General features: G+C 46.1%; 1 protein-coding gene and 1 long non-coding RNA gene across 9 annotated transcripts; one reads left to right on the forward strand and one right to left on the reverse strand.

Annotated features, from left to right (window-relative positions):
- Positions 1 to 1,712: 1,712 nt before the first annotated feature.
- Positions 1,713 to 27,865, forward strand: LAYN (layilin). Of its 8 annotated transcripts, XM_069555219.1 has the most exons (10): positions 1,713 to 2,717; positions 3,679 to 3,702; positions 6,752 to 7,049; positions 18,896 to 19,053; positions 20,394 to 20,495; positions 20,594 to 20,647; positions 23,597 to 23,629; positions 24,225 to 24,308; positions 25,294 to 25,393; positions 27,242 to 27,865. In XM_069555219.1, the coding sequence occupies exons 1-10, from the start codon at positions 2,633 to 2,635 to the stop codon at positions 27,603 to 27,605; spliced, it is 1,302 nt and encodes a 433-aa protein (XP_069411320.1). In that variant the 5' UTR covers positions 1,713 to 2,632; the 3' UTR covers positions 27,606 to 27,865. The 8 variants fall into 8 exon arrangements, with proteins under 8 accessions (XP_069411320.1, XP_069411322.1, XP_069411321.1 ...); XM_069555221.1 differs by lacking the exon at positions 20,394 to 20,495; XM_069555220.1 differs by lacking the exon at positions 3,679 to 3,702.
- Positions 8,524 to 10,568, reverse strand: LOC138421230 (uncharacterized). Its single transcript, XR_011249438.1, has 3 exons — positions 10,403 to 10,568; positions 9,798 to 10,053; positions 8,524 to 9,576 (listed from the first exon to the last, which is right to left on the reverse strand). It is a non-coding gene; the product is annotated as an uncharacterized lncRNA (long non-coding RNA).

Genomic DNA, 27,865 nt, shown 5'->3' on the forward strand with positions numbered 1-27,865 from the left:
ATGGAATTCAAGGACTCTATCACTAAAAGAGGCGGAGAATGGATATTAGCATTTCTGCTGTGACACTATTTGGAGAAAAACATTTTGAACAAAAGAAAGGTAATCAGACCTAGAGAAGGGAAATTTAGAAAGTTACAAGTTGGCAATCTCATCTCAGCATTATCAAGATTAAAAATTACCCTGTCAGGATGATGTGTTTGTCTGCCGGACAGCTCTCTTATTGCGAAGATGGACATAGCTGGTTATCAAAGCCTAAATTTCAAATTGTATAACTGATTTCCTTTGTCCTGATGCCATGCTCACTGAGAAATCTTTTTCCCTCCAGAGGGCGAGTATGTACTCAAAAGACCAAGGCAAACTTTGATTTACCTGATGACTATGTTTCTCAATGGATGAATATATCAGCCTCTTAGATTGGGCTTGAGCTTGTCAAACTAAGGATTGGAGCCTGGACCAAGACAATTTTACCAAGAAAAATTCCATTTTATGAGCTTTTTCAGCAACCAGCAGCATCGCTCTGTATTATCAGGTGTAATGGTCAGGTATTGCTGCAACAGCATTGCATAACAAAGTGATCTAAAACATTTATTATTGCTTATATATCTGGAGGTCAGCTGAGGATTTGACTGTCTAAGTCTGGCCAGATAGCTCAGCTTCTGGCTGCAGGGCAGCTCTGTTTCTCACTATAGTCTGCTGATTGACAGAAGCCGCTCCGCCCTAGGTGTCTTCTTTGGGATCTACCTGGACAAGTGGGATATCTGAGCTCTCAGAGGGTGGCAGAGAAGCAAGAGAACAAACAAAACCATGTGAGGCCTTTTCCAGTCTAAGCTCATTCTGTTGGTCGAACACAAGGACAAGGGAGGGGGCAATGTACTCTGCTCCTTTAGTAAGAAGAACTGCAAATTCACCTAGTTAAAGGGTGTGGATATAGGGCAGGGTGAAGAATTGGGGTCACTATTGTAATCTACATTAGATTGACTGCATACCTCAACAATGTCCATCTGGACCAAGGGCCAGGGTACCCAAGGGAGAACTCAGAACACAATTCAGTTATTTGGGCCAAGGTTAAACAGCTTCTCTAAGCTGTAATACATGCTGTAAGATTGGAAATAAATCCTTTGTAATTGCCATTAAGTGTCCAGCTATCTGCACACTTACATACCCACATGCCTTATCAAAACTTCACAAGTTAAAGTGATTTTTATTGTTACCAAGAGTTAACTTAAATGTAGGCAAAAAAAACTTGCTGGAGTCCACAGAGATATTAAGTGAAAAAAAGCAGAACCAGAAACAATTTCAAATGTTTGAAATTGACTTGTTGACTTGCCGAATCAACTGCTTCTACTCACCATATCAGCCCACTCTTTGGATGTTTTGATAATCAGGAATTTCTAGAAAGAATGCGTGCTGGACATGAAATATTCTAATTCAGGCATAAGGACAGGCTGTAAATGAACTTGCCTTAAGGTCAGCCCTCCTCCTGCCAATGCTGTCCTTTCTGCAGTAGCAGAGCTTCCCAAAAGGTCAGCTGATACTGAAAACAGATGCCCCACCCTGTGATCAGTCTGGCCTGTTTGTCTCAAACTGCAAAGGCTCCATCTGAAACCCAAACTCAGAAGTCAGTGGACCAGATAGGGCTAGGGAGGGGGGTTGGGGGGAGTATGCAAATCAGACCCACCTTCCAGCACTCAGCCAAAAACTTTAGCTTTTGGACAGGAGTCTTGCTTTTATTATTTGAATATATTTGAAGACATTTTGTTTACAACAAGGTGCAAATTAAAACAGGACTATTGTGAGAGTTTGGAAGAAGGAGCACACGTTGAGGCTGGGTTCCTGAGGAAAGCTTTGCCACAGGAAACGAGGGTCCCTCTTTCCTGGGGGGACGGGGAGAGAGTCGCCTCCTTTCTACCACAAGACCGAACCATCACCCACACCCATGTGCTCTGCAGAAAGCGGTATTATTTCCTCGCTGGTCTCAAGGACGCTCTGGGAGCGCCACTCTTCTCCTCAGCCAGAACTCCAACTTAGCCTCCGCTGGACGGTATCCACGCTGCAGCATAACTTGCCTGGCCAGTGGGCACCGCGCCTAGGTGGGCGTCTGTTCTCTGCGTCCACCGGTCCTTAGACGTAGCCCCGAAGGCCTGGACAGCAGCCTCCTGAGCCCCGGCAGGTCTCGGAGTTTGCTTCTCCCGCTGGCCCAAAGGCGGAGCCTAGGACGCTGGGAGGAGGAGTTGGGGAGAGACACGGTAGGTTTTTAGCCAGTGCCTTCTTCATTGAATTTCGGAGAAGCCAGACCGGGATTTTCCTCGGCTCTGCGCCCCGGGCAAACGCAGGATGTCCCTGGGAAGCTCCGAGTGGGGCGGGCCGGGTGTCTGGCGCCGAGCGCGCTGGAGGAGGCTCCGGGGGGCGGGCCCGCCGGCGGGGCTGCCCTCCCCGCAGTGACGTCCCCGGGGGCGGAGGGGCGACAGGCTGGCTCCTCGCCCTCCCCGCCTCCTCCGGGTGCCGGGTCCGTCGGTGTTGGGGAGATGCTGCAGCCGCCCGCCGTTGGCGTTGCGGAGCGCGCCGCTGCCGGTCCGCCCGCTCCACCGCCGCCGTAGCGCCCCGGGGTCCGAAGGCGCACCCGAGCCGGGCCATGCCGCGGGGAGCGGCGCCGCGGGCCGTGCTGCTGGCCGCGCTGCTGGCGGGGCTCCGAGGCGCGACGGGTCGCCTGCTGAGCGGTGAGTGCGGGCGCTGGGGCGGGGGCCGGTTCCCAGGCGCGCTCGGCTGCGGCACCCACGGCACCCCGGCTGCGGCTGACCGTCTTCAGGGCCTCGGCGCCTCTTCTCTGGCCCTCCGAGGAGAGGGCGGAGGGGTGGCGCCCCCGCCCCACCAGTGGCTTCCCCGGTGGCTTCCCGTCTTCAGCCCCAGCGGCTACCTATGCTTCTAGAGGAGCAATCGCCGGGCGGCTGAGCCCAGCGCCGGTTCCCTGCGTGTCCTGGACAGCTCGACGTCCACTCCCCGCCCAGGGATACCGGGAGACCGAGGCTAGATGGGACAGTGAGCAAAAGGAGCCCCTCGGTCCGCTCCATTGAGCGAGTCTCAGTAGTCCCCAGGACCCCCACACAGGGCTTGTCCTGCCCACGGAGGAGGTCTCCTGTCCCCGGGCACGGGGTGGGGCTCTGGGAGCGGGGGCGGGGGGGCGTACAGTAGGGATTCTAGCTCAGCTGTGCCGTGGGAACCCAGCCTGTTACTCCTGGTCTCTTCTGATGGGGGGTAGGGAGGGCGGCGGAGAAGGCAATGGCACCCCACTCCAGTACTCTTGCCTGGAGAATCCCATGGATGGAGGGGCCTGGTAGGCTACAGTCCATGGGGTCGCTAAGACTCGGACCCGACTGAGGGACTTCACTTTCACTTTTCATTCTTATGCATTGGAGAAGGAAATGGCAACCCACTCCAGTATTCTTGCCTGGAGACTCCCATGGATGGAGGAGCCTGGTAGGCTACAGTCCATGGGGTCGCACAGAGTCGGACACGACTGACGCGACTTAGCAGCAGCAGCAGCAGCAGCAGGAAGGGCGGCAGGATCCCGCGCCTGGAATAAGAGCGCTTAGAGAAAGCAGCCTAGTTAGCGCGGGACAAGCCCCGCCTTCCTGGCGGGGGATGACTCTCGGCTTCTTTCCTCCTGTCGCGTGACTGCAGCCGCGGACTTGGACTTCAGAGGAGGTACAGTGCTCTGGCTTCTTGCCTCTTGCATTTGTTCCCCATGTCGTGGCAGGGGCCGGCGGGAGGGAGATGTCCGTGTCCCTTCTCGGGTTTCCTTCGTGACCTTTGCAGGCAACAGATGGGCCACGGGGATGGAGAAGAAAGAAAACCTCCGCTCAGTTATCTATGCTTCGGAAGTTGATTGAGAGACTCTAAAGTTGGTTTCAGGATGGGGTGGGGTGCCGAGCGACAAAATGGGAGGGTAACCGAATTCAGCTGTTCGGGTGACTGCATCCCCGGGCTCTGTCCTCCATGGAGAGGAACAGAAGTCCCTCCCGCCCTTCCCTTTCCTGCAAGTGAGAGACGAGAGACATTTCCTGAAGGCAAGGGGACCAGATGAGCCCTGGGCCTTCTTCCAGCTCTGGGTCACTCTGGCACTCACTGGCTGACTGGGGATGTGGGGCCAGGCTGGGCCATACAGGAAACTAACTCGTTAGGGTGTTAGGATGATCACCTTGATGATCCAACGATGGAAAAAATGGAGGCTGCCAGTAAATTCACCTCCAGATTTGGGGTTCTTGGGACTCATTTGTTTTTCCTCTGCTTCCTCATCTGGAGCCATCTTTAAGGACCCATAAAAGCTGAGCTGGCCCAGCCTTCTCTCAGGTCTCCAGAATACCTCCTCAGTGAGAATGTTCCTCTTAGGAGGCCACCTAATTTTCTGATGGAGCAGTCCTGCTAGAGTCTCTCTATTCAGCAACAGGAGAAAAATGGCAGAGAAAGGGAGAAGATGGAAAATGAAAAACCAACGTTTTTTATTTAAGAATTTAGTTACAAAAGCAATGAAAGAAAAAATTGAAAATAAGAATTCACAAGAGCTCCCTGGATTATCTGTATGGGCTCTGTTCCCATTTAAGCACTGAAAATTCAGTTCACTGTCTGCGGCCTTTTGCCCTGTACTCTGGGCAGTTTGGCGAATAACAAATGCTGTCTGGCCCCCTGCACAGTTGCAAAACAAGTTAGGAAAATGAGAACATTCTATGAGAGCTGGAAAGAGTTTTCCAAATGCAAATCCTCAATTCCTCACTCTGGCAGCAACTGACATCTAGAGCCCAACAACTGGCTCTCCATTGCAAGGGATTCTCCTTGTTGAAGTCTGGTTTTCACTGTACAGCTGGATCCAGAAACATATGCTGTGTCTTCCTGTGGGCTCAGAAGCATATATGTTTCTGTATTCCCAGCACCTAGCACAGCACCAGGCACCAAGTGTACACTCAGTACATACTGACTGGACAAAGGAGCGATGAGGCTACTGTTTTGGGTGCAGAATTGCTATCGTGAAATTAAAAGACTCTTGCTCCTTGGAAAAGTTATGACAAACTTAGACAGTGTATTAAAAAGCAGACATTACTTTGCTGACAAAGGTCCATATAGTCAAAGCTATGGTTTTTCCAGTAGTCATGTACAGGTGTGAGAGTTGGACCATAAGGAAGGCTGACCACTGAAGGACTGATGCTTTTGAATTGTGGTGTTGGAGAAGACTCTAGAGAGTCCCTTAAACTGCAAGGAGATCAAACCAGTCCATCCTAAAGGAAATCAACCCTGAATATTCATTGGAACGACTGATGCTGAAGCTGAATCTCCAGTACTGATGCGACGAGCTGACTCATTGGAAAAGACTCTGATGCTGGGAAAGATTGAAGGCAGGAGAAGGAGATGACAGAGGATGAGATGGTTGGATGGCATCATCAACTCGATGGACATGAGTTTGAGCAACTCATGCTTCAGGAGATGGTGATGAACAGGGAAGCCTAGCGTGCTGCAGTCCGTGGGGTTGCAAAGAGTCGAACCTGAGTTAGTGACTGAACAGAACAGATCAGAAATGGCTTCAGGAGCCCAGACACAAGCTAGGGTGGTATGTACTGGTGAAGGATTTGTAATCTGTCCTCAGTAGAGTCCCACCCATTTGTCTTTGTCTTCAGCCTTTCAGGTGTCAGTCAGATGAGACACATTACATAGGCCCCTGGTGCAACCTGAGCTTTCTCTGGCATGGGGGATCGAACACATGTCTCTTGTGTCTCCTGCATTGGCAGGCGGGTTCTTTATGACTAGCACCACCTGGGGAGCCATATGTGACCTTAGCCAAGCAATGACCTTTCTCTGAGCCTCAATTTTCTCATCTGTAAAATGAGGCATAAACAACGCCTACAGCAGAGGATTACTACGAGTGTTCAGTGAGATAAGGTATGTATGTAAATGTAAAAGCCCTTAGCGTAATGCATGACACATAGTAAAAGTTCACTAAACCTTAGCTGTTGTCTTTAAGCAAGACCAGTAGCAGAAATCCCCTTGGATCTGATGCTCATAGCTTCTGCTTATACTATAGACTGGGTAAATTCTCAGTCCTGCTACCTAGGCAGAGGGTTCCAGGGTTGAGCAGCCCACACCTGACTTCAGAATGCCTCTTTTACCTGAAGGAAACCCCAGACAGAAGTAACTCACTTTAAGCCACACTATCTCCTGAGACTCCCAAATGGCATGAAAGTGTTGTTTGCGTGCCTTTAAGTGAAACAATAAATCTTCATCCACTGCTCTTTTAAAGATTAATTCTAAATGTCTGCTTTTCAATCATCTGTAATGGAATAAACAACACATGGAGGTCCTACACAATTTAGCCATCAGAGTCTAAATCACTGCATCTCCACCCTGGAAGGGGTATTAATTTGCTCTGAGAGCCTAAATGACACTAAAACAGTCCACTGATGAGTAATCAGAATTCCTGCCCAGCTCCATTCAGAGGTCTCCAAGCGTCTCTGCTCTGGTATATCTTAAGTGTTAGTTGCTCAGTCAGGTCCGACTCTTTGCGACCCCATGAACTGGAGCGCACCAGCCTCCTCTGTCCATGGAATTCTCCCAGCAAAAATACTGGAGTGGGTAGCCATTTCCTGCTCTAGGTCATCTTCCCTGTCCAGGAATCAAACCCAGGTCTCCTGCATTGCAGGCAGATTCTGTACCATCTGAGCGTGTGTTGGGGGGGCACTAAAATAGGTAGGCTTCTTTTCTTCTCCAGGCCAGCCAGTCTGCCGGTTAGGAACCCAGAAGCCTTGTTATGAAGTCATTTACTTCCGTGATGCTTCTCAAAGACTGAACTTTGAGGAAGCCAGAGCAGCCTGCAGGAGGAATGGAAGCCAGCTAGTCAGCATTGAGTCTGAAGATGAACAGAGACTGATAGTAAAGTTCATTGAAAACCTCCTGGCTTCTGATGGCGATTTCTGGATTGGGCTCAGGAGGCGTGAGGACCAACAAAGCAATGGCACAGCCTGCCAGGACCTTTATGCCTGGATCGATGGAAGCACAGCAGCATTTAGGTAAGTGAGCGGAACTCACAGCGGCTATCTCACTTGACATAGCTCAAGAAAGAGGCCGGCTAGATCCCCAGTGCCAGTCAGGGAGGAAGAGAAGCCCAGCTGGGCAGAGCCCCAAGGGGACAGCGGCATTGGAACAGCCAGGGACCGACGCAGTGTGGCAAGGGTGATAAATCAGCCTTAACTTGGGCCCAGCTCAACTCCAGAGAGCTCTGCCCAAGAGGGTGGCCCAGAAGCATTGCTTCAGTAGCACACAATGCATGATGTCAGCGGTTCTGGCTACCTGGCCTTTTGGACTAGATCCCTAATGAGAGATTTTTTCATTTTTATTATAGTTGATTTCCACTGTGTTAGTACAGCAAAGTGAATGTATACATATACATATATCCACCCTTTTTTAAGACCTTTCCCTTACAAGCCATTACAGAGTACCGAGTAGATTCCCTGTGCTACACAGTAGGTCCTTGTTAGCTATCTATTTCATAGATAGTAGTGTGTATATGTCAATCCCAATCTCCCAGTTTATCCCTCCCTCCACCCTCTTACACCTTGGTAACCATGAGTTTGTTTTCTACATCTGTGACTCTATATTGTGTAAATGAGTCCATTTGTACCATTTTTTTTATATTCCACATATAAATGATGTCATATGATATTTGTTTTTCCCTGTCTAACTGAGTTCACTCAGTGTGACAATCTCTACGTTCATCCATGTTGCTGCAATTGTTCTTTTTGTGGCTGAGTAATATTCCATTGCATATATGTACCATATCTTTTATCCATTCCTCTGTTGATGGACATTTAGGCTGCTTCCACGTCTTGGCTACTGTAAACACTGCTGTGGTGAACACTGGGGTGCATGTATACTTTTGAATTATGGTTTTCTCTGAATATATGCCCAGGAGTGTGATTGCAGGCCCAGTGAAGACTAAAGGCCTAGGGGGCTTTAGACAACAAGCAATTATGCTGCTGCTGCTGCTGCTGCTAAGTCACTTCAGTCATGTCCGACTCTGTGCAACCCCATGGATGGCAGCCCACCAGGCTCCCCTGTCCCTGGGATTCTCCAGGCAAGAACTGGAGTGGGTTGCCATCTCCTTCTCCAACACATGAAAGTGAAAAGTGAAAGTGAAGTTGCTCAGTCATGTCCGACTCTTCGCAACCCCATGGACTGCAGCCTACCAGGCTCCTCCGTCCATGGGACTTTCCAGGCAAGAGTATTAGAGTGGGTTGCCATTGCCTTCTCTGGAATTACGATGACAGGCAAGAAATTAGGGCCAGATCTAGTTCTCTGGATTGGCCAAGAGGGGACACAAAGAAGCCTGTGGTTTGCAGAACCCTTCTAAACCTCCAGGACTGGACTCACTTCACATACTTGCCCTGGCACCATGGCACTGCCATAATCCCTCCCTGAGAAAAGTGGTGACATGGAAGAATGTCAACAAATATCAAAATTGAAAGGCAGACTTAAGACGGGAAACGTGCTTTAACAAATTTAACAGTTTCTATCTTTTTATAATAAATAGTATGTATAAATCAGTAAAACACTAAATGTTTCAGTTCAGTTCAGTTCAGTCGCTCAGTCGTGTCTGACTCTTTGCGACCCCATGAATCACAGCACGCCAGGCCTCCCTGTCCATCACCAACTCCCGGAGTTCACTCAGACTCACGTCCATCGAGTCAGTGATGCCATCCAGCCATCTCATCCTTGGTCGTCCCCTTCTTCTCCTGCCCCCAATCCATCCCAGCATCAAAGTCTTCTCCAATGAGTCAGCTCTTCACATGAGGTAGCCAAAGTACTGGAGTTTCAGCTTTAGCATCATTCCTTCCAAAGAAATCCCAGGGCTGATCTCCTTCAGAATGGACTGGTTGGATCTCCTTGCAGTCCAAGGGACTCTCAAGAGTCTTCTCCAACACCACACTTCAAAAGCATCAATTCTTCGGCGCTCAGCCTTCTTCACAGTCTAACTCTCACATCCATACATGACCACTGGAAAAACCATAGCCTTGACTAGACAGACTTTTGTTGGCAAAGTAATGTCTCTGCTTTTCAATATGCTGTCTAGGTTGGTCATAACTTTTCTTCCAAGGAGTAAGCGTCTTTTAATTTCATGGCTGCAGTCACCATCTGCAGTGATTTTGGAGCCCCAAAAAATAAAGTCTGACACTGTTTCCACTGTTTTCTCATCTATTTCCCATGAAGTGATGGGACCAGATGCCATGATCTTTGTTTTCTGAATGTTGAGCTTTAAGCCAACTTTTTCACTCTCCTCTTTCACTTTCATCAAGAGGCTTTTTAGTTCCTCTTCACTTTCTGCCATAAGGGTGGTGTCATCTGCATATCTGAGGTTATTGATCTCTCTCCCAGCAATCTTGATTCCAGCTTGTGTTTCTTCCAGTCCAGCGTTTCTCATGATGTACTCTGCATATAAGTTAAATAAGCAGGGTAACAATATACCGCCTTGACGTCCTCCTTTTCCTATTTGGAACCAGTCTGTTGTTCCATGTCCAGTTCTAACTGTTGCTTCCTGGCCTGCATACAGATTAATGTCAATAAAACCCATAAGCAAAAGACCTGAGCAAACAGTTCACAAAATAGACACTCTAACTGGTAAACAATCATATGGGGAAAAAGTTTAAACTCAGTTTCAATCAAAAGAATGAAGATAAGAATATATCTCTTTTTACCTACTCCATTTAAGACAGCGTGTCGGATTTATCGAAGCCCACCCACTTGGCTATTCTGATCCACACCTTCATCTAAGTTCCAGGAGTGTCTCCTCCGAGATTCTCATGGGCCTCTCTTCCCAGAAGAAACTTTTTTGTCTGCTCTGGGTCTTCACTGCGGTGCTCAGGCTTCTCTAGTCGTGGCACACAGGCTCTCTAGTTGCCAGGGGCAAGCTTAGCTGCCTGTGGCATGTGGGATCTTAGTCCCCCCACAGGGATCGAACCTGTGTCCCCTGCATTGGAAGGCATGATTCTTCACCACTGGGCTGCCAGGGAAGTACTCCTGGAAGAAATTTTAAAACAGAAGATTAGCAGGATTACCCTCTCCACCAGTGCAGCTGGTCCCCAGAGCCATGACTTATACGTACTGAGCCCCTCTCACCTCCTCCATCCTGTCGAGGTTCCACTCCCCTCTTCTCAGGGAGCCTCAGTGGCTTGCTTACCTTGTGGCAAGACCCAGACCCTTATCCCTGAGGAATGTGAAGTCCTAGTCAACTTGAATTTCTGAGTCTGGGGTGATTTCACTTTTCAATTTACCATCAAAATGGAGCGCATGAGTACCAACAGGTACCCAAGTAGACCCCTGAGTGCCAAACATATCCCCCTGCCTATAACAGCAGGGATACCCTCACCTTATGATTCGGGTGAGTACTTCCTGCAACGACAAGGACTCCTCCTCTTGCCTGCTGCCTCCTGAACACAAGGATCCCTTGGTGTCTAAGTGGCAGCCATTGGTTCAACAACATTCGTGGTGTATCTTCTGGTGGAAGGATTCCTCCTCTGGGTACCAGGCCCTCTAAACCCACAGGCCTCTTTCTAACACCGCACACAAAAATAAACTCAAAATGGATTAAAGATCTAAATGTAAGATCAGAAACTATAAAACTCCTAGAGGAGAACATAGGCAAAACACTCTCAGACATAAATCACAGCAGGATCCTCTATGATCCACCTCCCAGAATTCTGGAAATAAAAGCAAAAATAAACAAATGGGATCTAATTAAAATTAAAAGCTTCTGCACAACAAAGGAAAATATAAGCAAGGTGAAAAGACAGCCTTCTGAATGGGAGAAAATAATAGCAAATGAAGCAACTGACAAACAACTAATCTCAAAAATATACAAGCAACTTATGCAGCTCAACTCCAGAAAAATAAACGACCCAATCAAAAAATGGGCCAAAGAACTAAATAGACATTTCTCCAAAGAAGACATACGGATGGCTAACAAACACATGAAAAGATGCTCAACATCACTCATTATTAGAGAAATGCAAATCAAAACCACAATGAGGTACCACTTCACACCAGTCAGAATGGCTGCGATCCAAAAATCTGCAAGCAATAAATGCTGGAGAGGGTGTGGAGAAAAGGGAACCCTCCTACACTGTTGGTGGGAATGCAAACTAGTACAGCCACTGTGGAGAACAGTGTGGAGATTCCTTAAAAAATTGCAAATAGAACTACCTTATGACCCAGCAATCCCACTGCTGGGCATACACACCGAGGAAACCAGAATTGAAAGAGACACATGTACCCCAATGTTCATCGCAGCACTGTTTATAATAGCCAGGACATGGAAACAACCTAGATGTCCATCAGCAGATGAATGGATAAGAAAGCTGTGGTACATATACACAATGGAGTATTACTCAGCCGTTAAAAAGAATTCATTTGAATCAGTTCTGATGAGATGGATGAAACTGGAGTCGATTATACAGAGTGAAGTAAGCCAGAAAGAAAAACACCAATACAGTATACTAACACATATATATGGAATTTAGGAAGATGGCAATGATGACCCTGTATGCAAGACAGGGAAAGAGACACAGATGTGTATAACGGACTTTTGGACTCAGAGGGAGAGGGAGAGGGTGGGATGATTTGGGAGAATGACATTCTAACATGTATACTATCATGTGAATTGAATCGCCAGTCTATGTCTGACGCAGGATGCAGCATGCTTGGGGCTGGTGCATGGGGATGACCCAGAAAGATGTTATGGGGAGGGAGGTGGGAGGGGGGTTCATGTTTGGGAATGCATGTAAGAATTAAAGATTTTAAAATTTAAAAAAAAAATAAATAAATAAATAATTTTAAAAAAAATAAATAAATAAACCCACAGGCCTCAACATTGCAGAGACAAGAAGCACAAATTCCCCAAGTGGGTACTGCCAGGGATGGTAAGCAAGGGTTCTCCTCCTTTTGCAAGCTATAGCCTTGAGAAATGTATTTCTTAAAGAATAAAGCCTGAACATCAAAATTACTTCTTTATCCATGGACTGCAGAATGGATGTTGTGTTACCAGGCAGGAAAATGATAATCATCTCATTGTACATCTCCATCAGAGCACTTGGGTGACTAGGTGCATCGTCAAGGAGCAGTAATACTTGGAAAGGAATCATTTTTCTGATCGTAGGTCTCAACAGGGGGCTTAAAATATTCAATAAATCATGCTGTGAACAGTTGCGCTGTCATCCAGGCTTTGTTGTCCCACTTATACAGCAAAGGCCAAGTAGGTTTAGCGTACTTCTTAAGGGTCCTAGAATTTTCAAAATGTTTGGTGAAAACTAGCTTCAACTTAAGGTCATCAGCTGTGTCAGCTTTTTTAAAATTACTATTTATTTATTTTTTATTGAAGGATAATTGCTTTACAGAATTTTGCTGTTTTCTGTCAAACTTCAATGTGAATCAGCCATAGGTGTACATATATCCCCTCCCTTTTTAAGCTCCCTCCCATCTCTCTTCCCATCCCATCACTCTAGGTTGATACAGAGTCCCTGTTTGAGTTTGCTGAGCCATACAGCAAATTCCCTGTGTCAACTTTTTTTAAAAATCTTTTTTATTGGACTAAAATTGCTTTACAGTGTTGTGTTAGTTTCTACTATACAACAAAGTGAATCAGCTGTTAAGTGTACATATATCGGGCTTCCTAGGCACCATGAGTCGGAGAAGGCGATGGCACCCCACTCCAGTACTCTTGCCTGGAAAATCCTATGGACCGAGGAGCCTGGTGGGCTGCAGTCCATGGGATCGCGAAGAGTCGGACACGACTGAGCGACTTCACTTTCACTTTTCACTTTCATGCATTGGAGAAGGAAATGGCAACCCACTCCAGTGTTCTTGCCTGGAGAATCCCAGGGACGGGGGAGCCTGGTGGGCTGCGGCCTATGGGGTCGCACAGAGTCAGACACGACTGAAGCAACTTAGCAGCAGCGGCAGCAGCAGGTGCCATCAGTGGTAAAGAATCTCCCTGCCAGTGCAGGAGATGCAGGAGAGTCAGGTTTGATCCATGGGGTGTAGAAAATGGGAACCCACCCCTGTATTCTTGCCTAGAAAATTCCACGGACAGAGGAGCCTGAGCAGATATGCTCGCATACATCCCCCCAGTCATCCTGCTCTTTGAAGCTTTGAAGCCAAACATTGACTTCTCCTCTCTAAACTATGAAAGTCCTAGATGGTATCTTCCATTAAAAGGCTGTTTATTCTACACTGAAAATCTGTTGTTTAGTGAGGCCACCTTTGTGAGTTACCTTTAGCTAGATCTGGATAACTTGCTTCAGCTTTCAAGCAGCATCTACAGCTTCACCATGCACTTTTATGTTATGGAGACAGTTTCTTTCCTTAACTTCATGAATCAACCTCTGTTAGCTTCCAGTTTTTCTTCTACACCCCTTGGCTTCCAGACCCCAGAATACTCTTGCATGACACAGGATGACACAAAGGTCGATGATTCAGAGTCTGCACTGCATCTGGGAGGATGTTGCCCCCTCCTCACAAGTATTGCCACTGAGTTAGTGCTTCAGGGTGTTTTCAACAAGCTCATTCATCCTTCTGTGAGACTGGCAGCTTTAGGAGAGCGAAGTGTGTGGTCCGACTAGTAAATCCCCTGCCTGCTCCTACATCTCCTTTGCTAGAAACTCAGTTTTTTGGTCTGATTAGATCTTATTTAGAATCCTGAGCTGGTAGATCAAAGACTGTGTAAGTATTTAGATAGTGATGCTAAGGCCCTGGGGTAGGAGAGGCAAACCAATGCCCAGATTAACTCTTCCTATCAACATGAATCATTGCCCCTTTCAGGGTGAAAGAGTCCAGTGGCATCTAGTTGCCATCAAGTGCTAGGCCAGTCTCTGTTCCTGACAGGTTGGATTTGGCAGTAGCTGGATCAGCCTTGGGTAGTGGGAACAGCTACTGCTGAGCCCACGCGTGGCCTCCCTTCTGCCACCAAGACCACTCTAGTGTACGCCTGTTACATCAGCACAGGGGCAGCTGCTCACGGGTTGAGCTGTTTTGTCTCCCTGGTTAGTCAGTGCCTCTTCTGTGCTAGAGGCTTTTTGCTGGGCTTTAACATATGGTAGATTTTCATACTTTATACCTACTCCCATATGTCTGTTCACGTCACTCCATCCGAGAGCTCCTTGTCCTCAGCCTCCCACTCTTTCTCCTTTTAGACTCTTGATCAGCTGACCAAGCTCTTTGCCTCAGTCTAATGTCCAGTAACTTCTCTTTCCATACCAAGTGGTTAAGTAGGCACATCAACAAAGCTCTGGCCATTGGGAGGTTGCCTCTTCAGCACTAGACCTTTCAAAACCACGTCTGAGTGGGGCTGTAGTACAGGTGCTGCCCACTGGGAGTTGTCCCCCCATGCTTGGCGACCTAAGGCTACCTTTATCAGCTGGTCATAAGGGATTCCCTTATGCAGCTGTAGGTGTAAGCTGAAGGATAGACTCTGGTACAATAGAGGAAGATGTCATGGCGGTCTGCTCTGTTTGTACATGCCCTTTGGTCCTAAATATACCTCTTCTATCTTATAATGAGTTGATTCCTGCCTAATCTCTTGACTATGTGAGTCTGACAGTATCTCACTCTCACTGAGTAAGTTGGATTGTATGGTCTCTTGGTACTCCTTGCCTAGTAGCAAGCCAGAGTTCCTTGCAAAAGGTGATTTTTTCCTCAGCTACAGGAGATATGGCCTTGCTACAGAATCTTAACGGTTTGCATTGTGATTCTCTCATTGGAGCTTGTGCAGATGCTACATGGCATTGTTTTTCTCACCACCGATGCCTCTAACAACAGGCTCTGATGGATCATATGGCCCAGGTGGGAAGTCTGCTTCCATCACAGCCTAGGACTGCTTCAGAGTCCTTTTTGGCTCTGGACCCCACTCAAAGACAGCTGCCTTTGATGTCAACAGGTATATAGACCAGATATGAAATATGCCACTTCTAGAGCCCAAAGGGACCTACTACATGCTAGGTTTCCTTCTTCAAATGATTGCAGGATGCTTCAAATTATTGTGAGATGAAATAACTTAACCTAAACTTGAAAGAGGTGTTGTGGCATTCCCTAGACTACAAAACACCTACACATTTTCATGAAGTAGCCGGCCCCTGAATCTCCATAGCATTTATCTCCAACCTTGGGGCTTCCCTGATAGCTCAGTTGGTAAAGAATCTGTCTGCAATGCAGGAGACCCCGGTTCAATTCCTGGGTCAGGAAGATCCCCTGGAGGAGGGATAGGCTACCCACTCCAGTATTCTTGGGCTTCCCTTGTGTCTCTGCTGGTAAAGAATCTGCCTGCAACATGGGAGACCTGAGTTCAATCCCTGGGTTGGGAAGATTCCCTGGAGAAGGAAAAGGCTACCCATCCCAGTATTGTGGCCTGGAGAATTCCATGAACTGTACAGTCATGGGGTCACAAAGGGTAGGACTTGACTGAGAGACTTTTCACTTTCGCTTTCAACAATATGGTGAATGAAGGTGATTTTGTGCAAGATATCCAGGAAGTCTCTCTTCACGTCGTATTATGACAGAAGGTAGGAAAAGTAGTATAGGCCTGGGGCAAGACCATAAATGTATACTGATGTCCATCCCAAATGAAGGCAGACTCTTTCTGATTCTCTTTCTGATACAGATGAAAAAGAATGTACTCCCCAAATCTTCATACCAGGTACCCAAGGACATGTTAACCAGCTCTAGCAAAGCTGCCACATATGGCAAAGCAGCTGCAATGGAGGCTTCTGCTTGGTTGAGCCTGTGCTACTCCAGTGGCATCCTTCAGAATCTGCCTGATTTTTGCAGGGGCCAGACTAGTGAATTATATAGAGATGTGACGGGGAATACCATCTTGGCATTTTCTAGGTCTTTGGAGGTGGCACTACTTTCTGTCACATTTGCCTGGATAAGGTATTGTTTTCTGTTTACTTTCTTGAAGAGGACAGGGAAGAATGCAGTTTTCAAGGCTTCCACTTGACCTTCTCCACTATTATAACTCTTACCCCATAAGTTTTCAATTCATATATTTTGAAACTGGAGAAGGACCACTGCATGGGTCCCACTGTGAGCTGGTCCTTATCTCAGAGAGACAGCATTAAGCAGTCCTGAAGAGAGAGATCTTAGTTCTCTACCCAGGAATAGGACCTGCATCAGTTCAGTTCAGTTCGGTTCAGTCGCTCAGTCGTGTCCGACTCAGGAATCCTAGCCACTAGCCCACCAGGGATTAGAGGCTAAAAGCAAAGTTCCCCTGACCCACTGGAAAATACATTTCTCACAGAGATAAACACAGGTACAAAGTATATTATTAGAAACACAGCATAGCACGTGGGAGAGCACAGGGGGGCATGCTCAGTCACTCAGTTGTGTCCGACTCTTCGTGACCCCGTGGACTGTAGATCGCCAGGTTCCTCTGTCCATGGCATTCTCCAGGCAAGAATATTGGAGTGGGTTGCCGTTCCCTCCTCCAGGGGATCTTCCCAACCCAGGGATCCAACCCACATCTGCATCACCTTCCTTGCAGGCAGATTCTTTACCGCTGAGCCACCACGGAAGCGTGGGTAAACAGAGAAGCAATTTGTTTATTTAAGTCAGCAGCTAGGCAGAACTACATACCCGGAGAGAAAAGATATGGGAGCCCTCTCTAAAGAGGAGGGGTGAAGTAAAGAGGTGATTTAAATCACTCATATAGGATAATCCTTCTGGGTCTTCATTTACCTTTGGCCAGTTATCTTGTTTCTTTTTTCACACCTGACAGGTCCTAGGACCCTCCCCAAGATACACACACAACTTTTTATTAAGATGGATCTTACCACAGATGCCTGTAGGTGCATGTGGTCCCCCACGCACCTACTTATTATGAGCCCCCTTCCTTTTTGACCCCCCACCCCAATGAGCCTTCTGTGGGCAGACAGGGAACTTTTCCTTGACCTCGAGAGTGGTCATCTTATCTCTTTATTCCAGCAGAGCGTAGCTTCTGCCACTAGCTTTGTGCTTGGAGTGTCTGGGTGAGAACACATCCTCAAGCAAGCACAACTTTGCTTGACAAACACCAGCTGTTCAGCCTGGGGGCCCATCTATCTCCTACCTCAGTCCTGAAGCAGAACTCGATTTAATGCTTGGCCTCAATATGCTCCCACTCAAATGGGTAACCTTAATGGCACTTCAAGTCTTTGGGTAGCAGTGTTAACTCGCACACTCTGTCCAACAGCCTTCGTAATATCAGGCTATTCCTCTTCCCCCAGTGTATGGTTCCTTGAATATATGGCCCTAGGTCCCTTGGGGAGAATAGAAGAGAATACTATGTGCACCTGGGGCTTCCCAGGTGGTGCTAGTGGTAAAGAACCCACCTGACAGTGTAGGAAATATAAGAGACTCAGGCTCAATCCCTGGGGTGGGAAGATCCCCTGGAGGAGGCCACAGCAACCCACTGCAACCCACTCCAGCGTTCTTGCCTGGAGAATGCCATGGACAGAGGAGCCTGGTGGGGTCAAGAGTCCATAGGGTCAAGAGTCGGACATGACCAAGGCAACTTAGCTCACATGCACCAGCTTGCATCTACTGGGGTGTCGCAGGGTCCTTCCTCTTTCTAGCAGTGAGTTCCAAGCCTAAAAGCTGGCTCAAGTCCAGAAACTAGATTCCAGACATCATATTGGATGCCAGGCATCCATTCCATTATCTGTGAAATAAATTAACATGAAGCCATAAGGCGAGTGGGGAGGAGAACAGACAAGTGGGAGCCCCATCAACAAGGTTGGAAAATTGCCTGGAGGTGACTGGTGAGGTGCAGAGCCTAGCCGCAGTCAGGAACCCCAGCTGTCCAGACAGTGTCCAAGCAGCGTTGCAAGCTCAGCTATCTTCCAGGCAAATTCAACCCAATGAGTTCAGCAGAGGATTTTCCTTCTGCTGACCCGCAGCACCAGACTCAAGCAGAGCTCTCCTGGGGTAGTACACGGAGAGCTGTCTCTTAGGTGTCCATAAGGAGGGGCTGTGACAAGAGCTAGGCAGAGCAGCAGGGCTCATCCAAGCAGTCTGAGCATCAGGGCAGAGCTGGGGCCTGGAAGCAACCTGCTTGGGTGAGTAACCCGGCAGAGTACAAAGCCCAGCCCTGAGTCAGCACACGGCCTGGGTGCTCACAGCATCTAAACTACCTACGGAATCCAAGGCTTTAACCTGGCACCCACAGATCTAACTGGGCAGCAGCACCATTTAATTCCAAGTACCACTGGGGCTGCAGTGCACCCCATCCAGGAAACTGGGAAACAAAGACAAGAAATCAGGCAGCGGAGGCTAATAAAAGGTCTCATCAGCCCGATGAAGTAGAAACAACTTAAACACTGAAAAAGACTAGCTGGGGCCTTCTGCTTTTTCCCAAACTCTGGCTCCTGCTTTGAAGCCTCAGATGCTTGAATATTCTATCCACTCCTCAGAGTTCAGAAGGCAGCTGTGGCTCCTGAAAAGCACGGGGAGATGGAAGCAGGGTGAGCTCTGGAGGCAATAAGCCATGTCTCTCCCAGTGCATCTGATTTCCTAAAAAAGAGAAACAAAACCCAGTTAGCCAAAAGCAAAAAAAAAAAAAAAGATAATAATAAGATTGTCCAGACTGGCCCTGCTGGCTGCCTTTTCTCATAATAACTTTGCAGACATCATATGGTAATATATTCCTCCCTGCAAAGAGGCTGTGGCAAATGTCAGATGATTGATTGTGATGTCCCTATCCTCCTTATTGGCAGCACTTCAATTCCTCCCTCTCTCTTAAGTTCCTGGCTCGGTGGAACTTGATAGGAAAGCAGAGGCTTTGAAGTCTTGCGAGATCCTTCTCCAGTTGCCTCCACTGTTGACCCTTTTCCTACAGGAACTGGTATGTGGATGAGCCTTCCTGCGGCAGCGAGGTCTGCGTGGTCATGTATCATCAGCCGTCGGCCCCCGCCGGCATCGGGGGCCCTTACATGTTCCAGTGGAATGACGACCGATGTACCATGAAGAACAATTTCATCTGCAAATATTCTGATGGTAATGAATCCTCTCCCAAGTTATGTGGCTGCATTCTCAGCCTCCTCTCTCCTTTCATAATCAGCTGCTGGTTCCAAGAATTTGTTATGTAGTCTCTGAGAAAGCTTGTTGCAAATGCCAGCAGTGTTAAACTCTGGGAATTCTTATAAAGGGAGATGACCTGATACCTCCTCGCTGAGGAGTAATTCTAGCAAAGGAGAGGGTATTAGATGCTAAAAGATGAAGAAATGAAAGGGTCTAATTTATGGATGATAAGGCAAGAATTATGAGAACTTCAAGAAATAAAAAGCCTTCCAGGTGGGCAGTTACAGTTCTTCTTCCCTCCATATGTGAGGTTGTACTCTGTAGGAGCTTGGAATAAGGAAGAAATATGAAAGGAAGCTGGCCATTTTTCTTGCATATCTCCTGCCGGCCATTTTCTGGGGCTTTTAAGGAAACAGGATAATGACCACAGGAGGTAAATGATAAAATATGCCAATTTTACTGACGCTGGGCAGATAGCAGTCACTTTGATGAGCAGGCTTAAACTCCTTAGGCCACCCTCTATATATATGCCTTGCAAATTTAACTAGCTTTTTCTTCTAGATCTATTAAGGGTTTTGAATTGGCTACAAGCCAGTAATCTCACTGTGCTGGGCTTTCCCAAATTCCTCCGTTTGATGGACTTCAATCTAAACATGAAGTGATTTTTGATCTGTTACTGAAGTTTTTCGCCACCCTGAAGCCAACTGCTTGATCTCAATTCCTCGTCTTTTCCTGACAGGAATAGAATGACTTGTTAGTTGCATCTAGTTGGGGACTAAACAATCCTGTCATTTAAAAATTGTTGGAGCTTGACTGTGCCTTCGCTGCTAAAGTTGTTTTTCCTCCCTCTTCACCCCTTCAGACGAATTCTTCTCTCCAGAGACCTGGTCTTCCCCACCATAGAGTTGTCTCAGACAGGGAGGTTGCAAGGATCAAGGCTGACTTGCAGGGCACTTTTTTAGAGCAATTAAAGGAATGCACTTATGACAAATTGGCTGCCCATCACTTTTGTTCATTATATCCTATTATCACCATGATTTAAAATTTTGTACCTTAAACATTTTTTGAAATGTGAGATTTGGGCACTTGTTTTCATAGCCTTTTATTTTGGGGTTAGAACCAGTTAGTTTTTTTAAAAAATAATTTTTGTTTATTAATTGTGCTGTTGTCTGAGTCCTGAGCAGGGAAAAGATGGCACACTCAAAGGGTTTAATGAGAGGAGTATAATAAAATGATATTTACCAAAGTGTGGACACAGTGCATGAGATGGTGACGTGCCCAGGGACCAGCTGCAACGGGAAACTTACTACCCCTAGGCTTCAAGGAGCGGAGGGAGGGTATGGTTTTAGCAGAACCCAGAGAAATCTTGGAGTCACGCAAGAGGAGCCACCCGACAGGAGCTGTAACCAGACAACACGGTACTGTCACACCACCATGATGTGGGAGAGAGGTCTGGGGAATACTACTAGGACCTGTCTCTTCTACCCTCTAATCTCCTGCTTCTGCCTCCTATTAGTTAAGTCCAATCAAGAACCAAAGGACAAGGGAGCCCCGGGACACATCCCCAGAGGTCAGCCTCCCAGGACACAGAGAAGGACCAAGAATAGATTGAGCAGAAGGATGTGGGCACGTGGGAGAAGACGAACACGTTGCCTTCCTGTAGACCACCACCTCCTTCTCAGGATAAGTTCACGTCCCTCAGCACACCACGGAAGCATTGGCTTGATCACACCCTTGCCTCTCTGCAGCCCCAGTTCCCACCACTTATTTTCCCTCCCCAAGCTAGTTCCCTTCTGCGTTTTGTGAAGTTCCCCATGATCTCCTAACAGCTGTTTCCAGTGCTTGGACCATCCTTCCCTCTTTCCCAGTCAACTCATTCTCAGCCTTCAGGTTCAGGTTAAGCATCAGCTTCTCTCATAACATCAATAGATGGTCCTGGATTGTATCTTTGATGATGACAATGGTAATTTCCCATAAAGGGCATTTTTAGGACAATGGGCATAACTTGAATAAGATCTGTAGATTGGATGATAATATATATCAATGTTGATATTTTGGTTTCAATAATTGTACTATGGTTATGACAGAGTATGCCCCTCCCAGTCCTGTTTTAAATACACACTGAGGTATTTAGGGAGTAAAGGGTAACTATGGCTACAACTTCTTCTCCGAAAAAAAGTTATGCATGTGTCTGTATGTGAATATAGATATGTGTCTGTGTATATATAGAGATTTAGATATAGATACATAGATATAAATATATGGAGATATATATAAAGAGAAAGAGACAGAATAGTTATATAAATGAAATGTGATACAATGATAACATTTGGGTGAAGGATACATGGGAATTCTTCGCAGCAGTCTTGCAAATTTTCATAAATTTTAAATTATTTCCAAATAAGTTAAAAAAAATCACTTCCTCTGGGAAGCATTCTAGGGCTTAACCTCAAAACTAGGTTAAGTGTTCCTCCTGTGAGGCTCATAACACCTCACACACACAGTACATATACTGCCTGTTGACAAGTTTGTCCACTTCACTGTATGGTTGGCCTGAGGTCTGGAAATACACATTTGACCCTGCGCTTGATGGACTAGGGGAAGGTCACCCAGTGTGGCTCCAACCTTATGGCACAATATCGTTTTATACCAGAGGGCAAGCGACCAGTTGAAAGACAGCATCTAAAACTAAATTTGACAACATGACCACATAGAGTAGGTAGCATGCCAGCCAGATCTGAACACTTGATTCTTTGCAGGGTGGGCTAGAAGCATAGACACAGTCAGCGGAGATCAGAGACAAATCATCTGAGGCAATGTCACAGACCATTGCGGCTGTGATGGAAATGCCGCATTAATTTGCCATGTTCTCTGCAGTTTTGCCCAGTGGATTGAACTGTGGAGGGACAACAAAATGATGCATCATTTTCTGTAATGTCATTGAATATACGATGTATTGTAATATAATATCACAAAATTAATATGTACGAATATTCTCCTATAATTCTAAAATTTATTGCCATCCTGTAGAGTATAAGTTCCTTAGAGAGCTGGGATGGCTTTTTATTTGCTAGTGTATCTCTAATATCTAGCATGGAGTTTGTCTCCTTGTGATCTTAAATTTTCATTTGAATTTTTTAAATTCAAATCCCAGTTCAGCTACTTATTAGCCGTGAGATTTGAGTAAGTTGCTTAATTTCCCTGTACCTGAGTCTCCTTGTGAACAAATTCAGAATAGCACTTACTCACAAGACTGTTACAAGGATAAATTGTTTGTTTTTATAAAAACACTTAGAACATGATGGTGTTTCTATCATCAGCAGACATTTTTAATAAATAAATGGATTTTCATCACCTCTACACACACACACACACACATATATGATTAAAAGTTTCCCTTCTGAATAAAACTTCAGAATAACTTTGACATCCTGGCCTTGGGTGTGCGTGTTATTCGCTCAGTCGTTCGAAGAGTCATTCGCTCAGTCCGACTCTGCGACCCCACAGACGGTAGCCCGCCAGGCTCCTCTGTCCATAAGATTCTCCAGGCAAGAATACTGGAATGGGTTGCCATTTCCTTCTCCAGGGGATCAGGGATCGAACCCAGGTCACCTGCACTGCAGGCAGATCCTTTACCGTCTTAGCCACCAGGGAAGCCCATCCCAGCCATAGGACTATGAATTATAAAATTTTGACCTTAAAGATTCTGACTCTGTGATCCCAGAGTATCTGATCAGCATAAGAGTCCCTGCCAGTACAAAAGACTGATAACAATTTCAGCCAGAAGTAAAAACATTACTGTAGGTTGTCTGTGGAGCCTGACTATCCTGAGGCTCTTAGAATTATTTTAAATAGCTCAGGTTCTAGATCACAGCCCTGCTTTGGGGCGGGCCATAGTCTACTTAGTCCCCAGCCACCTCCACTGCTTGGAGGTTGGTGTTCATTGCTTTAAAACATCCCCAGTAGGAACTGATAAAATGTCTTGGATTGCTTTAAAACACTTCAGGGGACCTCCCTGGTTGTCCAGTGGCTAAGACTTCATGCTCCCAATGCAGAGGGCCTGGGTTTCATCTCTGGTCAGGGAAAATAGATCCCACATGCCACAGCTAAGACCCAGTGCAGCCTAATAGAATAGAATAGAATTTTCAGGCCTCGGTATAGCCAGGGAGGAATAGGGATTATTGCTGAAACCAGATTAGCCATATGTTGATAAGCGTTGACACTGCATAGGGGCTCATTATACCAATCTTTCCACTTTTGTGTATATTTGGAAGTTCTCATATTTAAAAGTTTTAATGCTTTTTTTTAAAAAGTGTCCAAGCAAAGCTGGGGAAAGGCTAGTCTTTGTGCAGAAGGGATTCTTTGGACTTACTAACCAGGTTTTGGAGTCTGGTAGCATGAAATGAAGTTTGTTGGAAGACTGAATGAGCAACTAAATGGAAGCTGTGCCCTGGCCAGTTTCACTCAGATGGTATGGCAATTTACCTATTACTCTCATTCTTATCCCTTTCTGCTGCAGATAAGCCAACAGTTCCTTCTACAAGGACTGGAGGTAAGACTGTCATTGGAGATTCGAGTTCATTGGGGCTGTTTCCCACAGGTTTAGAACCTCTCCATAGGTTGAGAATCACATGCTCTTTAAACCAGATTATTCGATGGAAAGACACTGACTCTTTGGATGGGTATATGTCACACCGAGACACCACACGTGATTCGTTAATCTCACTCTCTAGGGCTGCCTTTCAACTATGAGAATGGGAACAAATACAAATCAGTTTGGGATCCTTATTGACAATATGAAAGGAATAATTCAATCTAACAAGACAAGTGAGTCAAACTGATCATTGTGGTCCTAAAAGTGAGTCGTCGGCCCTTCGCCTGCATTCTGCAGTACTTCACGGGCCTTGATGTCAGTTGCCTGCTGGTTGTGTTCCTACTTGATTCTTGGCAGCAAGAGTCATACCAGAAAGATCACAGAAAGTAGACCTCTTGGGCAGCAAATTCACTTCTTCACTTTCTGTGATTATAAACTGCACTGATCACTTTGCTAGTGCTTTCTGACATCCCCCTTGAAGCTGATAGGACCTCAGAGAATATCTGGTTGTTAATGCTTTTCTCCAGGTCTAAGTACATATGTCTCTCTCCAGGTGAAGAGACAGAGCCAGCAACACCCATCCTTCCAGAAGACACAGAGAAAGAAGATACCACAGAAATACTGAAAGAAAGCAAAGGTATATACAAAACTCTCCCAGGGGAAAAATAGATAGTGGGACTCTCCTGATTACAAATTCCCCATGGTTACATACCCTGCTTTGTTCTTCCCATGGCTGCTTAAAAATGAAAACAGACCGGGCACTCAGGCTTTGTAAAAACTGTATTAAATGTTAGATTTTGTCAGTGAAATATACAAAGGGAGCTTTCCTAAGACAGTTGGGGCGATTAGATGAGACAAGAGGTAGAAAGTCTTCAGGAAGACAGTCGGAGACTTGAGAACCTCCCAGAAGTTGTTTGGGTTGGGGGGAGGGGGTGGCAACTGAGAATGAATGTTGAGAAATACGAACAGAAAGACCCAGGCCATGATTAATATTTCTTTACAAGACAAATAGAGAAAATGGACATAAAAGATAAAAGAAAATGGGGTGATAAACTGGAATGCTAATGGACTTTCAACCTCAACTCTCACCTTGAGTTTCAAGAGGAAGATCTGGGCTGGTAGTTAAGACTTAATAATGTGTATAAATGTCAAATCAATATAGGATACATCTGAAACTAACATGATATTGTACGTCAACTATATTTCAATTAAAACAAAAAAAGAGAAAGATCTGAGTTTTTGTCACTGGGTAACTTTAAGAAAACAAACACAATTTTTCAGTTTAGTTATTTACATAAAAGAAGTAACAGTATTTTTCTCACCTACCTAAGAGTATCTACTGTGTCCATGTAATGAAGTAGGATATTGAAGTACTGCAATTCAGCCATGACACTAGCCACCTCAAATTAACACAGACCCTACAGGTTAAGGGCTCGGTGCCCACCCAGACTGCCCTTGCTACAGATATCAGCCACAAGATCTGGGGTCCCCAGGCCACCTGCACTTCTAATCAACTGACTGCAATTCCAGGGAGTCACATTCAGTAATTCACTAGAACAATTTATAGAACTCAGAAAAACACCATACCCATAACTACATTTTATCTGCGCTTTTCTTTTCAGAAGCTGCCTTGAATCTTGCCTACATCCTAATCCCCAGCATTCTCCTCCTCCTCCTTGTGGTCACCACAGGTGTATGTTGGGTTTGGATCTGTAGAAGGAGGCAAGTAAAACACTGATCCTGTAAACCTTTGTGTTTTCTGAACTTGGACTTCAAAGGCAAGGCAGCTCCAGGAGAATCTCTTCTGCAGATTTGAGAATAAATCTTCTGATGGGTTCGGGGCACTCAGAAGGACTAAGCATTTGTACTCAGCTGTAATTAACAGAGTGATCTTACATTCTTTAACTTTTTAGTGTGGAAGATTTTAAATGACTTGAGGGGTGAGACTGCGTTATTCGCCTGTGTATCCACACATCATTCAGCAAAGTTTTCTCATGCATGTACATTCTCACTCCAGAAATGTTTTTTGGGTGAGTAAAGGAGTAAATAGTGAAATATGAAAATGACTGTTCCAAAGCCTCCTGGCAAACCTCTGAAACTAAAGTACTTCATTCAAAATAAAATAGCCAAATTTTTTTAATTGACTTTTACTTGAATACGCAAGTATGGATGGCTACAAATAGCTACCTTAAGTAGCTTAGAGCACCTCTGTTAGTGGATCATGGAGCCACCATTTTGCAGGTACCCAGAGCTCTTCTCAGCTACCTTTTTATTCCCCATCATCATGGTCCATATAAAAGAAGGTGGCATTGCCACTTCACAACAGGAAAGCAAAGGTACATTTTAAGACTTGACTCCCTTTGATGACCAATTTAAGACAAACTAATAAAATTTCAATGTCGAACCTACTTCATTTAATAATAATTCTTTAGGGACTTCCCTGGTGTTCCAGCAGTTAAGACTCTGTGCTGTCGGTACAGAGGGTAGGGGTTCAATCCCTGGTCAGGAAACTAAGATCCCACATGCCATGCAGCGTGGCCAAAAGATTAAAAAAATAATAATTTCCTTATAGAATTATTAGAATTAAAGCAGTTAATACATGCAGAGTGAGTATATTATAAGCACTCAAAAATATCTCTTCCTATAATCATTTTTATTAGTTAATTCCTTTTAATCCAAAATACCAACAGAATTCAGTTCATAGGAGGTGATAGGGAGATTCAAGAAGGAGGGGACATAGGTATGCCTGTGACTGATTCATGTTGCTATATGGCAGAAACCAACACAATATTGTAATGCAATTATCTTCCAATTAAAAATAAATATATCTAAATTTTAAAAATGTTGGTATGGCCAAAAAACCAGAATTCAGTTTAAAAAATTGCTAATATGTTTTCTAACTGCTTACTCTGTGCTTGGTTCTTGATTTCCCTTCCTTATCTACCCATTGAGCAGCTCACCCTAATCTTGGAATTGTAACTTTGACGCTGGAGTCTACTCACAGTTTTAATCGTTTTGTGCCACAGACACAAAAATACTAGCAAAATATTTCCAAAAATGTATGTGAAACAGTAATACATGAGCTTCTTTATTAATGCTTCTTTAGGTATAATTATCATAATATTGAAGCAGAGATGAGCATAAAATATTTTAAGGCATCTTAATAACTCTGATATGAAAATATCTATGATTTCCGTTAGTGAGCAAGTCAAAGATATTACTAATTCTACTCAGCTTGATTGCCCACATTCAGAATTGAAGGACAGTTTCCCTTAGAGATGGATTTGTTTTAATGTGGCATTTTTTCCCGCATGCCGTTCTCTCCATAGACCCTCTGGGGGCTCTAGGGTCCCTAGGATCACCAGATCTGCTCTGTGCTCAGGCCGTGGTGAATGACAGAATACTTTCCTGGTTCATTCCTGCCCCACCTGAATCCCTGCCCTGTAGGTTGACACAGATGAGAAGCGCAGCGTAGTGACCGCGCAGGGATGACCCTCTCCTGCCTGGACAGGGGCCTGGGGACATTCTCAGGCCCCCTGTCTGCTCAGCCCTGGTTCTCCGTCTTCCTAGGAAACGGGGGCAGCCGGACCCCAGCACTAAGGAGCAGCGCCCCACCTGGCCGGCTCCCCAGCCCGGGAACAGCCCGGACCTGGAGGTTTACAACGTCATACGAAAGCAGAGCGAAGCTGATCTGGCCGAGACCCGCCCGGACCTAAAGAACATCTCGTTCCGAGCGCGCTCAGGAGAGGCCACGCCCGACGCCGTGTCTTGTGACTATGAAAACGTGGCCGTGATCCCGTCTGAGAGCGGGTTCGTGACGCTGGCGAGCATGGAGAGTGGCTTCGTCACCAACGACGTTTATGAGTTCTCCCCGGGCCGAGCGGGGAGGAGCAAGGAGTCCGGATGGGTGGAAAATGAAATCTATGGTTATTAGGAGGCTCTAAGGAACCCTGAACTGACAAGAATGGGAAGGGAGAGAGAAGCAATTTTCCTATACGGGAAACATGCAGGTGGTCTCTGAAAAGGCTCAGATCAGGTCCTGGGGGTGGGCATGAGACGGTTTGAGCCCCCGCTGGAGCCCTGGTTTGGGCTGTGTCACTTAACCCAGCCCCTCACCTGGCTGGAACCTCTAAGAAGCACCTTGCCCAGGGGCTGGCACGTGGTAGAAAATAAATACCTGATTGTTATAACTGA

The sequence above is a fragment of the Ovis canadensis genome, chromosome 15 (assembly GCF_042477335.2).
Source record: "Ovis canadensis isolate MfBH-ARS-UI-01 breed Bighorn chromosome 15, ARS-UI_OviCan_v2, whole genome shotgun sequence".
NCBI lineage: Eukaryota > Metazoa > Chordata > Mammalia > Artiodactyla > Bovidae > Ovis > Ovis canadensis.

Excerpts from the sequence above, each read along its gene's own strand:
- LAYN (XM_069555219.1), top strand. The coding sequence starts at position 2,633 with ATGCCGCGGGGAGCGGCGCCGCGGGCCGTGCTGCTGGCCGCGCTGCTG. Across the intron at positions 2,718-3,678 it reads GACGGGTCGCCTGCTGAGCG|CCGCGGACTTGGACTTCAGA; the intron begins GTGAGTGCGGGC and ends GCGTGACTGCAG. Across the intron at positions 23,630-24,224 it reads TCCTTCTACAAGGACTGGAG|GTGAAGAGACAGAGCCAGCA; the intron begins GTAAGACTGTCA and ends GTCTCTCTCCAG.